The 13,470-nt window shown below is 40.8% G+C and overlaps 1 protein-coding gene across 4 annotated transcripts in view; it reads right to left on the bottom strand.

Moving 5' to 3' along the window:
- The window catches only part of LOC129718881 (dual specificity mitogen-activated protein kinase kinase 6), a 78,509-nt gene that overhangs the window by 18,776 nt on the left and 46,263 nt on the right, over window positions 1-13,470 (bottom strand). For 2 of the 4 annotated variants that reach the window (XM_055670074.1, XM_055670073.1), the window contains exon 7: window positions 2,070-2,265. Coding sequence is in view for 2 of the 4 variants with exons in the window: in XM_055670075.1 (XP_055526050.1) it covers window positions 1,518-1,650; window positions 1,706-2,096; window positions 2,149-2,219 (595 nt within the window). In the remaining 2 variants the exon portion in view is untranslated. Of the gene's footprint in view, window positions 1-1,517; window positions 1,651-1,705; window positions 2,266-2,327; window positions 2,620-13,470 lie in introns of those variants that run through there. The other 2 variants (XM_055670075.1, XM_055670076.1) reach the window with 2 other exon arrangements.

The following is a 13,470-nucleotide window of genomic DNA, read 5'->3' as shown; positions in this document are numbered from 1 at the left end:
ATACAAACATGTTGCATTATACTTTTTTTGCCAGTCTTACTCAAAATAAAAGAAAAAACTCTCTATATCGCACTACCTCCACTATTGGTACTACCTCCACTAAGGGTACATTTACCCTAAGAGTATTTCAAAACGCATGGTCACAATATATAGCAAAGAGGTAACATGACGAAAAAACTGCATTTTGAAAATTGTCTATTTTCAGGGTCATCCTACTCTTCTCAACATCACTAGAAAAAATATCTGAATATAGGGTTTTGTAGAGCAACTCAAGAGCTTTAATGCCACGTATAAGCCGAGTGTGTGTTTTTTTCAAAATAACATCAAAATCATTAAAATCACAATATTTCCTGCTAGACTTAATAGATTTTGTTGAAAATTGGGATAATCACGCTACCTTACCAGAACTATCTACTTCACCAGAAGATACGCCATTTGGGGTTAAACGTTCCTTGAAGAATTTTTTCGAAAAATGCCATCAAAATCACCTAAACTGCAAGAACTTCGGTTGCACTTGGCAGATTTAATAAAAATTTAGATTATCAATCTGGTTAAATACGAAGTTAAGGGCAAGATGATAAAAGTGACAAATAGATTTACATGACGCAAAAAAAATTTTTCTTGGAAAATACTTGGCGATTTTCGGGGTGCTATTTTCTCTACAGAAAACAGTCAAGAGTTGGAAACTTACTAAAAAGGACTAAAGTTTTTCCCGATTTTTTCACTAGATTTTATCAAGAAAAGCATCAAACCTGGTAAAAAAATATTTTCGAGTTGTTGCCGACTTTTTTAAACGAGTCATCTTTGACAATATATTCAATCTGAACTAAAAGAGATTCGGCGTTTTACTAGACATGGTATGTCGTTATTCTTGTTCAACAATGGGTCTAGGCCAGGGGACTATAAACGTCAACATTTTGCCTACCAATCATCAATTCATCACGGCGTCAATATTTCATTTCAAATGCTTACAAAACCTATCTTATTCATTGAAGGTGCACATTGTTCTGAAAACAACAAGTTCTTATTTTTTCTATCTATAACGATATTTAGTCGAGAATAAGTTTTCCGACAATTCGAGACATTTACTCTATTTCACTAGTTTTAGGGCAAACCGAATAAAAAGTGGGTGCCAGAAACGCTGGTACCAGAATCAATGAGTGGTAGATGGAAAATGTATGGAGTTTGACAGCCACACGCGCCCCTTGGTCTAGGCTTCTAAATGTTTTACATCACTTTTTGAAATGGCAGCTTAGCCTCAAATCCCTGACCCACAGAATATCATAAAATGATTGTATTTGTCACTAGATAAACTACCAATAACATCATTGACCTTGTAGGATGATGACCCGCATAAATTGGATTTAAAAAAGGCTTCAAAAAACCTCTGTTTTACAACACTTCAAAAGACCCTTTTCACTTCACTTTCAATTCATTCTTCATTAGAAATAATTATACCTAATAGAACCAACTCATGTTACTCATGTTGCTTGTTGGTCATTAAATATTCCACTAACCTGAAATACCAAAATCACACATTTTCACATCCCCTGCTCTGTTGATCAAAATATTGGACGGTTTGACATCTCTATGAATAACACGCAGTTTGGTGTAAAGATAATTAAGTGCATTAACAACTGCAACCGCGATCTGTAATTAACTTGTTGTCAAATATGCTTAAAGCTATAAGTATCGTTCTACGTACCTTGCCGAGTATGTCCTCAGGCATTTTTCTTCCGTTCTTGAACACGATAGGGTAAAACTTGTCTATGCTAGTATCCATTACCTCCATGCAAATCCAAACATCACCTTCGCGAAACAAGGCCCCATAAAAATGAACTGTGTATTGACAGTCACTGGCTCGCATGGAAATGTCCAAGTCCATCAGCAGTCTCTTCTGTTCCTGTGTTTGTCCAGTGGCTGTTATTCGTTTCACCGCCATGATTGTGTTTGTCTGTTTGTGGCGCATTTTTTCCACAATTCCGTAAGCCCCGCGACCGAGATCGCAGATTTTTTCTAAATTATCTGCTTCAACGACAAAAGTATTGCTGCCTATTGTAATAGTAGCCGTTTTATCCAAATTTCTTGGCGGTGTCCTATAAAATAAACAGTTGCAAAAAATGTTTCAAGTAAAGATACAACACTTACACAGGGTTGGAGTTTGATGCTTCTTCAACCTGAATTTTAAGTCCAGGGCCTTTGATTCGACGTTTAGACATTATAAGACTTTAAAGTTGCGAAAAAACTATTTTAGATTAGAAACCCCTGAAAACGAAACACAAAAGCTACTTAGTTATTTTGAACCATAATATTTATATAATGAATACCTTAATCTCTTATACAAATACAAAAAAAAAACAAATGTTTTAGGGATAACAAATAAAATAACTCGCGATACTAATACAAAACAAACTAGTTAACAATTAGTATTCACATAAGTAAACACATTTTTGTTAGCGTTTAAAATACGAAGGAAATCTATAATATATATGTATATATTTTTATATATTTTTGCACAACTTATCAGATTAATATGCACTGATCACTATCCACCATAATTAAAACGATTAAAACATGTAGTATAGTCGACACATTCGACATGACAATAGCTGACATTGATGACAGTAAACATGACTGATATCTAGAGATCCTCAGAGAGAGAGATAAGCGATGAAAAAACCGCTGATTTGGCAAGTAGGTTTCACATATCAGAGGTGCCAGATCTTTTCTCAAAGCGCAATTTTGACTAACTATTTTATTCGGCTTAGATCCTCTCTGAGGATCTCTAGCTCGTATAACTGATGGTGATGGTCGAAGTCCTGGGGGGGGGGGGGAATAATAAAGTGCATCACAAAAACCGTGAAGGTGTTAAATGCAATGTTTATGTTTAATTTTATATACTTTCATCATTATTCTGTAGACCATACAAGGGACGATCTATTAATGATGTCACGCAAAATTTGGAAAAAATTAACTCCCCCCCTCCCCCTTGTCACAAGCTGTCACAACTTTCTTGATCCCCCCCCTTAATTACATGTTTTTAAAACCCCCCCACCCCCTGGAAATAATTGATGGAAAATCGAGAAATTTGTTAGGAATGCATTTTTGACGTAGAGCTACGTTTTACTTTAGCATACCACACAGGGATGCAAACTGAAAAACTGGGACGAAATTTGTCCCTTTTCAAATGCTTATAGGTCGGTTGGTTTTCAACCGATTTTCTTCATTCTTGCAGCAATCGATTGGAAAATTATACACGCATCTCCCCAAATGCAGAAAAATGTTGTTTGAATCTACGAACTATTGCACTATTGAAAATTATCAAGCCTTGTTGAAATAAAAATAACGTCCTCTGATTGGTCGCTTGCTTGCTGTATTGACGTAAAAATTATATAAGAGAGGACTTAAACATGAGCCCTGGGGGAGGCCCATGTAACTAATTCGGGAAGTTGTCGAATCGCCATGTGAGAAATACATATGCTTTTCTGACAACAAATTGAGCAAAAAGTTATTCAAATTTGGTGAAAGTCCCTGCGAATGAAGTTTCGCGCTTAAAACTTCTACAGAGACAGAGTCAAAAGCCCCCTTAATATCCATGAACGCAGAAGCCATTTGCTCTTTTCGAGCAAAGGCTAGTTGAATTTCAGTAGAAAGCAACGCTAGGCAATCGTTCGTCCCTTTGCCCCGGCGAAAGCCAAATTGAGTATCTGAAAGTAACCCGTTTGTTTCGACCCATTTGTCTAACCGTAAGAGGATCATTTTCTCCATTAGTTTCCGGAGGCAAGAGAGCATCGCAATCGGCCTATATGAATTGTGATCAGAGGCAGGTTTTCCGGGTTTTTAAATAGCGATGACTTTAACCTCCCTCCAGTCGTGCTGAACAATGTTTAGCTCAAGGAACTTGTTGAATAAATTCAACAAGCGTCTTTTTGCAGAGTCGGGTAGATTCTTCAACAGGTTGAATTTTATTCTATCTAACCCTGGAGCCTTATTGTTGAACGACAGGAGAGCCATTGAAAATTCCAACATCGAAAATGGAGGCTCTTCCGTAGTTACTAATAACGCGTCGCGAAAGGTTTTCTGTTCCGGTACAGAGTCTGGACAGACCTTTTTGGCAAAATCGAGTATCCAGCGATCTGAATACTCCTCACTCTCATTCGAAACGTCACGGTTCCGCATGCGCCCGGCGGTATCCCAAAGAGTGCTCATCGCTGTTTCCCTCGACAACGCGTTTACGAACCGCCGCCAGTACCCGCGTTTTTTCGCCTTTACTAAGCTCTTCATCTGCCTGCCCAGTGCCTCGTACTTGCGAAGCAGGTTGATAGTGCCGTACTCCCGGTAGTCCTTATACGCCGCGGACCTTCGCGCGTACAGCTCAGTGCACTCCTTGTCCCACCATTTGTTGGGAGGGCGCTGTCTAATCGTTACCCCGGGTATCGGTTTCGTCTGAGCTAGAGTCGCGGCGTCGATTATCAAGCCAGCTAAGAACGCGTATTCTTCCTCCGGAGGAAGTTCCTCGTGAGTCTCGATAGATTGCGCTATAATAGACTCATAACGCTTCCAATCAATATTACGTGTAAGGTCGTAGGAAATATTGATTGGGTTCGGGGGAGTTGAACCATTAGCAATTGATATAACGATTGGAAGATGATCACTACCGTGGGGATCGTTGATTACTTTCCACTGGCAATCTAACGCTAGTGATGTCGAGCAGAGGGATAGATCAAGCACGCTTTTACGTGCTGGAGGATTAGGTACACGTGTCGCTTCCCCAGTATTCAAAAGTGTCATATTGAAGTCGTCGATTAAGTTACAGATTAAAGAGGATCGGTTGTCGTCTTACAGCGACCCCCATAGCGAACAGTGAGAATTAAAATCTCCCAAAATCAAAAAAGGTGCGGGAAGCAATTCTGCTATATCAAGGAATTGCTTCTGTTCAATCCGCGCGGATGGGGGAATATATAATGAAACAAGGCAAAGGTCTTTTCCATTCATATTCGTTTGAATGGCAACAACTTCAATATTCGAGATCGAGGGGAGGTCGATTCTGAAAAAAGAATAGCACTTTTTGATCCCTAAAAGTACCCCTCCACCGTGTGAGTCTCGATCTCGACGAATGATGTTGAAATCGTGGAAATTAAGTTGGTCATTTGAATTGAGAAAAGTTTCACAGAGCGCGAACGCATCACAATTGTATGTGTTTATCAAATGTGAAAATAAATCGAATTTGGGGATGATACTTCTGCAGTTCCACTGTAACACAGTGAAAAAATTCCTAACCTCTTTCGACGTATTAGTCATCGAAAGATACGATAGCTGAAATGAGGGGCCAAGTTGCTGTGAGTTGCTTCAAATAGGTTTTCACTGTAGGGAGAAGGGCAAGAAGAATATTTTGTAGGGGATCTGGTATGTTGAATGTTTTAAATATCCAGTCCACAATATCAGAGAATTTTATGAACCCTGTTTTTTTTATGTCTTCTGATCGAGAAATGGGTGCACGAGGGGTTTTTGGTGCCCCAGGAAGCGGTGGGTACTCCTGGTTTAATTTGAAATTAAAACCGGGGGGCACTTGCTTCGGTTTTTCTTCACCGCTTCCTTTTTGTGTTGTCTTATTGGTCATTCCGCTAGGGGTTATCTTACGACCTTTGCGAGAAAGATTAGGAGAGTTGAGCATTCTCCTCTTCCTAGACCCCTCAGGCAAGGCATAAGAACACCCTTCGACGAGATCGTCAGATGTACCCTCATCGGTCGGCAAAAAGGAAAAGATGTTTCCTGTCGAGGGTGGCTCAGCCCTCTTAAGCATTTCTGCAAAAGAGCGCTTTGATCGTTCCTTGAGGGAACGCTTAATTTTTTCCTCGCGCTGTTTGTACGCGGGACACGCCGAAAGGTCATGCCGAGTTCCCTCGCAGTAAAGACACTTTTCAGTATCCTCACTGCAAGCGGTCTCAGCATGATTGCCTCCGCACTTGCTGCAGCGTGCCTTGTTGCAGCAGTAGGTGGCTGTATGACCTAACTGCTTGCAATTTTGGCAATGCATGGCCCGCGGTACGAACAGGCGTACAGGCAGACGAACCCTGTCCAAAGAGATGTAGTTCGGCAGTGCGGATCCGGCGAATGTTATAATGTGCGTGTTCGCGGCGGAGCGAAAGCAGAAACAGCCGTACTCAAGAACTGACAATATCGTTGTTTGGTATAACCTTAGAAGGTCTCCTGGGTGAGCACCCCACCAAGTTCCGGTAATCGTACGAAGAAAATTAATCCTCTGTTGGCATTTTTGTGTCAGATACCTAATATGACAAGCCCAGGTGCATTTAGAGTCGAGCCAGACCCCGAGGTATTTAGCAACTAAAACCTGAGAGATCGTTTTACCCGTTAGTAGGAGCTGCAGCTGAGCTGGGTTATGCTTCCTAGAAAAAACGACCAACTCAGTTTTCTCCGGAGAGAATTCGATACCCAGCTTAAGAGCCCATTCAGACAAATTGTCTAAGGTATCTTGCAATGGTCCTTGCAGATCGCTAGCCTCGCTACCAGTAATGGATACAACGCTATCGTCTGCAAGTTGCCTTAGCGTGCATGAATTTGCAAGACATTCATCGATGTCATTGACGTAAAAATTATATAAGAGAGGATTTAAACATGAGCCCTGGGGGAGGCCCATGTAACTAATTCGGGAAGTTGTCGAATCGCCATGTGAGAAATACATATGCTTTTCTGACAACAAATTGAGCAAAAAGTTATTCAAATTTGGTGAAAGTCCCTGCGAATGAAGTTTCGCGCTTAAAACTTCTACAGAGACAGAGTCAAAAGCCCCCTTAATATCCATGAACGCAGAAGCCATTTGCTCTTTTCGAGCAAAGGCTAGTTGAATTTCAGTAGAAAGCAACGCTAGGCAATCGTTCGTCCCTTTGCCCCGGCGAAAGCCAAATTGAGTATCTGAAAGTAACCCGTTTGTTTCGACCCATTTGTCTAACCGTAAGAGGATCATTTTCTCCATTAGTTTCCGGAGGCAAGAGAGCATCGCAATCGGCCTATATGAATTGTGATCAGAGGCAGGTTTTCCGGGTTTTTAAATAGCGATGACTTTAACCTCCCTCCAGTCGTGCTGAACAATGTTTAGCTCAAGGAACTTGTTGAATAAATTCAACAAGCGTCTTTTTGCAGAGTCGGGTAGATTCTTCAACAGGTTGAATTTTATTCTATCTAACCCTGGAGCCTTATTGTTGAACGACAGGAGAGCCATTGAAAATTCCAACATCGAAAATGGAGGCTCTTCCGTAGTTACTAATAACGCGTCGCGAAAGGTTTTCTGTTCCGGTACAGAGTCTGGACAGACCTTTTTGGCAAAATCGAGTATCCAGCGATCTGAATACTCCTCACTCTCATTCGAAACGTCACGGTTCCGCATGCGCCCGGCGGTATCCCAAAGAGTGCTCATCGCTGTTTCCCTCGACAACGCGTTTACGAACCGCCGCCAGTACCCGCGTTTTTTCGCCTTTACTAAGCTCTTCATCTGCCTGCCCAGTGCCTCGTACTTTCGAAGCAGGTTGATAGTGCCGTACTCCCGGTAGTCCTTATACGCCGCGGACCTTCGCGCGTACAGCTCAGAGCACTCTTTGTCCCACCATTTGTTGGGAGGGCGCTGTCTAATCGTTACCCCGGGTATCGGTTTCGTCTGAGCTAGAGTCGCGGCGTCGATTATCAAGCCAGCTAAGAACGCGTATTCTTCCTCCGGAGGAAGTTCCTCGTGAGTCTCGATAGATTGCGCTATAATAGACTCATAACGCTTCCAATCAATATTACGTGTAAGGTCGTAGGAAATATTGATTGGGTTCGGGGGAGTTGAACCATTAGCAATTGATATAACGATTGGAAGATGATCACTACCGTGGGGATCGTTGATTACTTTCCACTGGCAATCTAACGCTAGTGATGTCGAGCAGAGGGATAGATCAAGCACGCTTTTACGTGCTGGAGGATTAGGTACACGTGTCGCTTCCCCAGTATTCAAAAGTGTCATATTGAAGTCGTTGATTAAGTTACAGATTAAAGAGGATCGGTTGTCGTCTTACAGCGACCCCCATAGCGAACAGTGAGAATTAAAATCTCCCAAAATCAAAAAAGGTGCGGGAAGCAATTCTGCTATATCAAGGAATTGCTTCTGTTCAATCCGCGCGGATGGGGGAATATATAATGAAACAAGGCAAAGGTCTTTTCCATTCATATTCGTTTGAATGGCAACAACTTCAATATTCGAGATCGAGGGGAGGTCGATTCTGAAAAAAGAATAGCACTTTTTGATCCCTAAAAGTACCCCTCCACCGTGTGAGTCTCGATCTCGACGAATGATGTTGAAATCGTGGAAATTAAGTTGGTCATTTGAATTGAGAAAAGTTTCACAGAGCGCGAACGCATCACAATTGTATGTGTTTATCAAATGTGAAAATAAATCGAATTTGGGGATGATACTTCTGCAGTTCCACTGTAACACAGTGAAAAAATTCCTAACCTCTTTCGACGTATTAGTCATCGAAAGATACGATAGCTGAAATGAGGGGCCAAGTTGCTGTGAGTTGCTTCAAATAGGTTTTCACTGTAGGGAGAAGGGCAAGAAGAATATTTTGTAGGGGATCTGGTATGTTGAATGTTTTAAATATCCAGTCCACAATATCAGAGAATTTTATGAACCCTGTTTTTTTTATGTCTTCTGATCGAGAAATGGGTGCACGAGGGGTTTTTGGTGCCCCAGGAAGCGGTGGGTACTCCTGGTTTAATTTGAAATTAAAACCGGGGGGCACTTGCTTCGGTTTTTCTTCACCGCTTCCTTTTTGTGTTGTCTTATTGGTCATTCCGCTAGGGGTTATCTTACGACCTTTGCGAGAAAGATTAGGAGAGTTGAGCATTCTCCTCTTCCTAGACCCCTCAGGCAAGGCATAAGAACACCCTTCGACGAGATCGTCAGATGTACCCTCATCGGTCGGCAAAAAGGAAGAGATGTTTCCTGTCGAGGGTGGCTCAGCCCTCTTAAGCATTTCTGCAAAAGAGCGCTTTGATCGTTCCTTGAGGGAACGCTTAATTTTTTCCTCGCGCTGTTTGTACGCGGGACACGCCGAAAGGTCATGCCGAGTTCCCTCGCAGTAAAGACACTTTTCAGTATCCTCACTGCAAGCGGTCTCAGCATGATTGCCTCCGCACTTGCTGCAGCGTGCCTTGTTGCAGCAGTAGGTGGCTGTATGACCTAACTGCTTGCAATTTTGGCAATGCATGGCCCGCGGTACGAACAGGCGTACAGGCAGACGAACCCTGTCCAAAGAGATGTAGTTCGGCAGTGCGGATCCGGCGAATGTTACACGGAAGGAACCCGAAGGAAAGAATTTCTTCTTCCCTTCTTCGATGGATACTGAATGCAATTGCTTGACATCCAGTGTCTTTACATCTTGAATCAGGGGGTTCTTGAAGCAGCCAACCCCGTGACGCAAAATGTCATCGACCGTGAGGCTTCCTTCGGTAACCACACCGTCGATCTCCACGTCCTTGGCAGGGATGTACACGCGGTACTCTCTCGTGAAGAGCTCGTAGCTAGCAATTGCGTTTGCTTGCTTCAAGCTACTCACGACAACTCGCAGTTTGTTCGGTCTAACCTTTGTAATTTCGGTTACGTCCGAAAAATGTTTTGCCAGGTCCTTGCCTATTTGTATAATGTTAAGAGGCTTCTTCATGGGCCTAAAGAAAACTACGAAACTTCGAAGCATCTGGGTAAGCTTTCACCCGTGTTGCCGGTACCCTTGATACGGGGCTAGGTAGCGGGGAAGGTAGAGGGGAATTGATGGGGGAGATCTCAATCTCTTCCCCATTTGTTTCCACATCCAGGAATAGTTGCACCTGCATGTCGTCCATTTTGCGGGAGCGTTACGCTCTACCGCACACAAACGATAAATATTCGAATGTGGGGGGGTGGGGGGATCAAGTAGTTGATATTAAATTTTAAAAACAATTTTTCAAACTACAATGGATCAAAATAAAAAAAAGACAGTAATACTAATACTAATAACAATAGTAATAATAGTAATAATAATAATAATTATAACAATAATAATAATAATAACAATAATAATTATAATAATTATAATAATAACAATAATAATAATAATATTAATAATAATGATAAAAATTCTAAAGTGAATACTTCACCGAACGTCTAAGTCACGACCTCACGGCTGATAGTTGGATTAATCGAGTGTGTCCGCAGAACAAACAATGACGATCCAGCTTCGTGTTGTGACACAGTGGCCGTATCTTACACTCGACCTTGTAGATGCCACTTGTAGTTGACTTCCACTCGCTCGATCGTATGATTGTCCGTGCTGCTAACGGGGTAACAGCGGTGCGGGAGAATTATTCTTGCTGATATATCAGCTGCGTATCAGATCACTGGCGGGGTAGCCTGCCCCTACCAGTGTGCAGAAGATGTTTCTGCCTATAAACTGCAGGCTATTGTTATCGCGCAGCTCAAGAACTGATCTAAAAAAAAAACACCCGTACGATAACTCGTGTATTGTTATTTTGCGAATCAAACGGAGATAAACAATTTGCTTCTAATCAAGACGAAAGCAAAACAACGAATCATCAACAGTTTATGAAGATCATGTGTCTTGTTTTTTGAGTGTAGTATAAGTTTTTTATTCTATTTTTTCATTATATCTAATTGTCCCGTGTGCGCGGTGGGCTCGTATCGGTATGGGAAATGGATTGAATTGTGTTGCATATTCTATGCACCCGGTGTTTTAAGTTGGCCGTTATGAAACCAATTGGACTTTTTCTTGTATAAACATTCTCGTGACAGGTATCTAACCGCTTCCTACCATAGAAAGTCTGGTTACGGATATTTTACCCAACTATATGCTGTTGTTTTGTGATTTTCTTAGCTTTTGGAGAAATTTGGCTACACACATCTACACAATCTTGTTGGTAGACGGGACAATAGACCATAACAACTAAAATTTTATTGCGATTGTTTTGGCGTTGTGTAAATAAACTTAGAACTCTATTTGTTCGTTATGCATATTCGCATTTTTCTAAGTTTTCTGGGTAAGAATGCATGGAACTTTGCCAGTTTTTTACTCAGTAATTGTTTTGGTTCAAAAATTTGACAGGTATGAGATTATCGGTGCGAAACGTCGTTTTCTTGCGCGTCTGCGTTGAGGAATATAGCGAGGAGACTGCTCTTTCGTTAGTTCTGTCAAAGCACGTTGCAAACCAGAGTAGGTTTCATTCGTTCGATAAATATCTTGATTAATCTCATTGCTACGCAATGTATACCTTCCAAAAAACCGCTTTTACTTTAGTGCGTTTGCTTTCTCGAAGGTATTTGGGATTGCAAAATTTATATAGATACTTAGATGCTTAGGGTGGTAGATATTTTTGCGCGCAGTCGCGATGTTTAAATCGTTTGTTCGTTTTGATGAAGATGGTAAACTAATCCCAAGTTGCCATATACGTGGTTCCCTGTGCAATTTCACTAGCTCAGATCCATCACGGAGGAGCAACTACGAAATGTACGGTCGTTCAAGCTCAAGCTCAAGCTCAATTCCAAAACATTGGAAAGTCATATTATAAAGTTTTAAAAGTATTTCCGAAATTATAAAAGATATTAATATTTTCTATCTCATTTTAATAAAATATATGAGATATTTCCAAGACACAAATTCCTCAAAAATGTATAAATTTCTCGAGAAATGTACTACTAATCTTTTTTAATGTTTTTCATTCTCTATTTTCAGTATTCCTATGAAGCAAACATAAACGAGTATGAAGCAAAAGTTGATGTTAACTGGAATCGAAACCATTACATCGATACTGTTTCAATTATTTTATACAAGTGCGACGTTCTTGGGTCTCATAGGGATCATGCAGATTGTAGTTTATGTGTGACACGAAGCAAAAAATACCAATGCACCTGGTGTAACAATCAGTGTGCTTATAATGAGACGTGTTCTTACGATACACATTCAAACGAATGCCCGAAACCTAGAATTGATCTTATTAAGCCTTTAAGTGGTCCAATAGAAGGTGGAACATTATTGACAATCGAAGGAAGCAATTTGGGCATTCGAGAAGAAGATGTGCAAGGAAAAATCAGGATTGGAAATATTCCATGTGAACTGGTCAACTATGAGATTTCTGTTAAAATTGAGTGTCGCACAGGTGCTGTTCAAGAAGAAATAACAGCTTCGATTAGAGTAGGGAATGAAGCTGGGTATACTGAATCGAGTGTTCAGTTTCAATACAAAAACGTTCAACTCTCTGGATTATATCCTACCATGGGACCGCAATCAGGAGGAACGACAGTATCAATTATCGGTAAATTTCTCAATATTGGGTCAAAAATCACCGCCTTCCTGGACGACTATACATGCCACATCAATATTACTCAAGCTTCTTCTGGGCGTTTAACGTGTATAACATCCGCAGCACGCTCCCCCGAACATATACGTATGTTGACTTTAATTATAGATGGAGCAAATCGGACATTACAATGCAGTGATGAGAGTCAGCAAAATAGTATACACCGCAAAAACTTTCATTACCATAGCTACTATGAAACATGCAGCGTTTTCAACTATACTGTCGATCCAAAAATTTTGCAGATAAAACCGCTCAAAAGTTTTATTAGCGGAGGCAGAATGATGACAGTGCATGGAACAAACTTGGATTCTATTAAAAAACCGGAAGTGGAGATTTATTATGAAGATGAACGAATAAATAAATCCATCTGCACTGTTCTGAATACGAATCAAATGGAGTGTCCTTCACCGGCAGTGAATATGAGATTGTTGTCGTACATAAAACATGTTGATCAAATGAACAGAAATATTGCGAGTTTCAATCAAAGTAGATCTAAAAATCATCGGAACGCAATAACGACAGAATCAGCATTATTATCGACAGCAAAGGCGTTATATCAAACCACTGATTCCCTTTTTTCATCTTCACAGTTTTTGCAAGCCGATGAATTACACACAACTGCATCGTTGTTACATACTACGGCAAATGGACTTAAGTCCATGTTTGCAACGAAGCTGCATGAAAACCAGATATCCTTCCAACTCAGTTTTGTAATGGACAACGTGCTATCTGTTAAAAATCTCAACAAGCATTTTCAAAATTTAAGATCCTCAATTGTGTATGTCGAAGATCCTGTCTACTTCTCGTTTCCTAGTTTTAAAAAATTTTATAAAGGTGATACTTTAGTGATAGAAGGCGAAAATTTAAACATAGCTAGTGACGAGTCTGACGTGAACGTTACCATTGGTATTATGCAATGCAACGTCACAAGCTTAGCGTTGACGCAGCTAGTTTGCACACCTCCAGAACAACAACCATTATCAACAGATGAAAATGGTATTGCGCAGATAGAGTTCGACTTACCGTTGGTGGTTGTTCGTGTTGGACAAAATCTGCGTTTTAGAATTG

This window comes from Wyeomyia smithii, chromosome 1 (genome assembly GCF_029784165.1).
Source record: "Wyeomyia smithii strain HCP4-BCI-WySm-NY-G18 chromosome 1, ASM2978416v1, whole genome shotgun sequence".
In the NCBI taxonomy this organism is placed as follows: Eukaryota; Metazoa; Arthropoda; class Insecta; order Diptera; family Culicidae; genus Wyeomyia; species Wyeomyia smithii.
The sequence above is the reverse complement of the archived record's forward strand: the minus strand, read 5'-3'. Positions and strand labels throughout refer to the sequence as shown.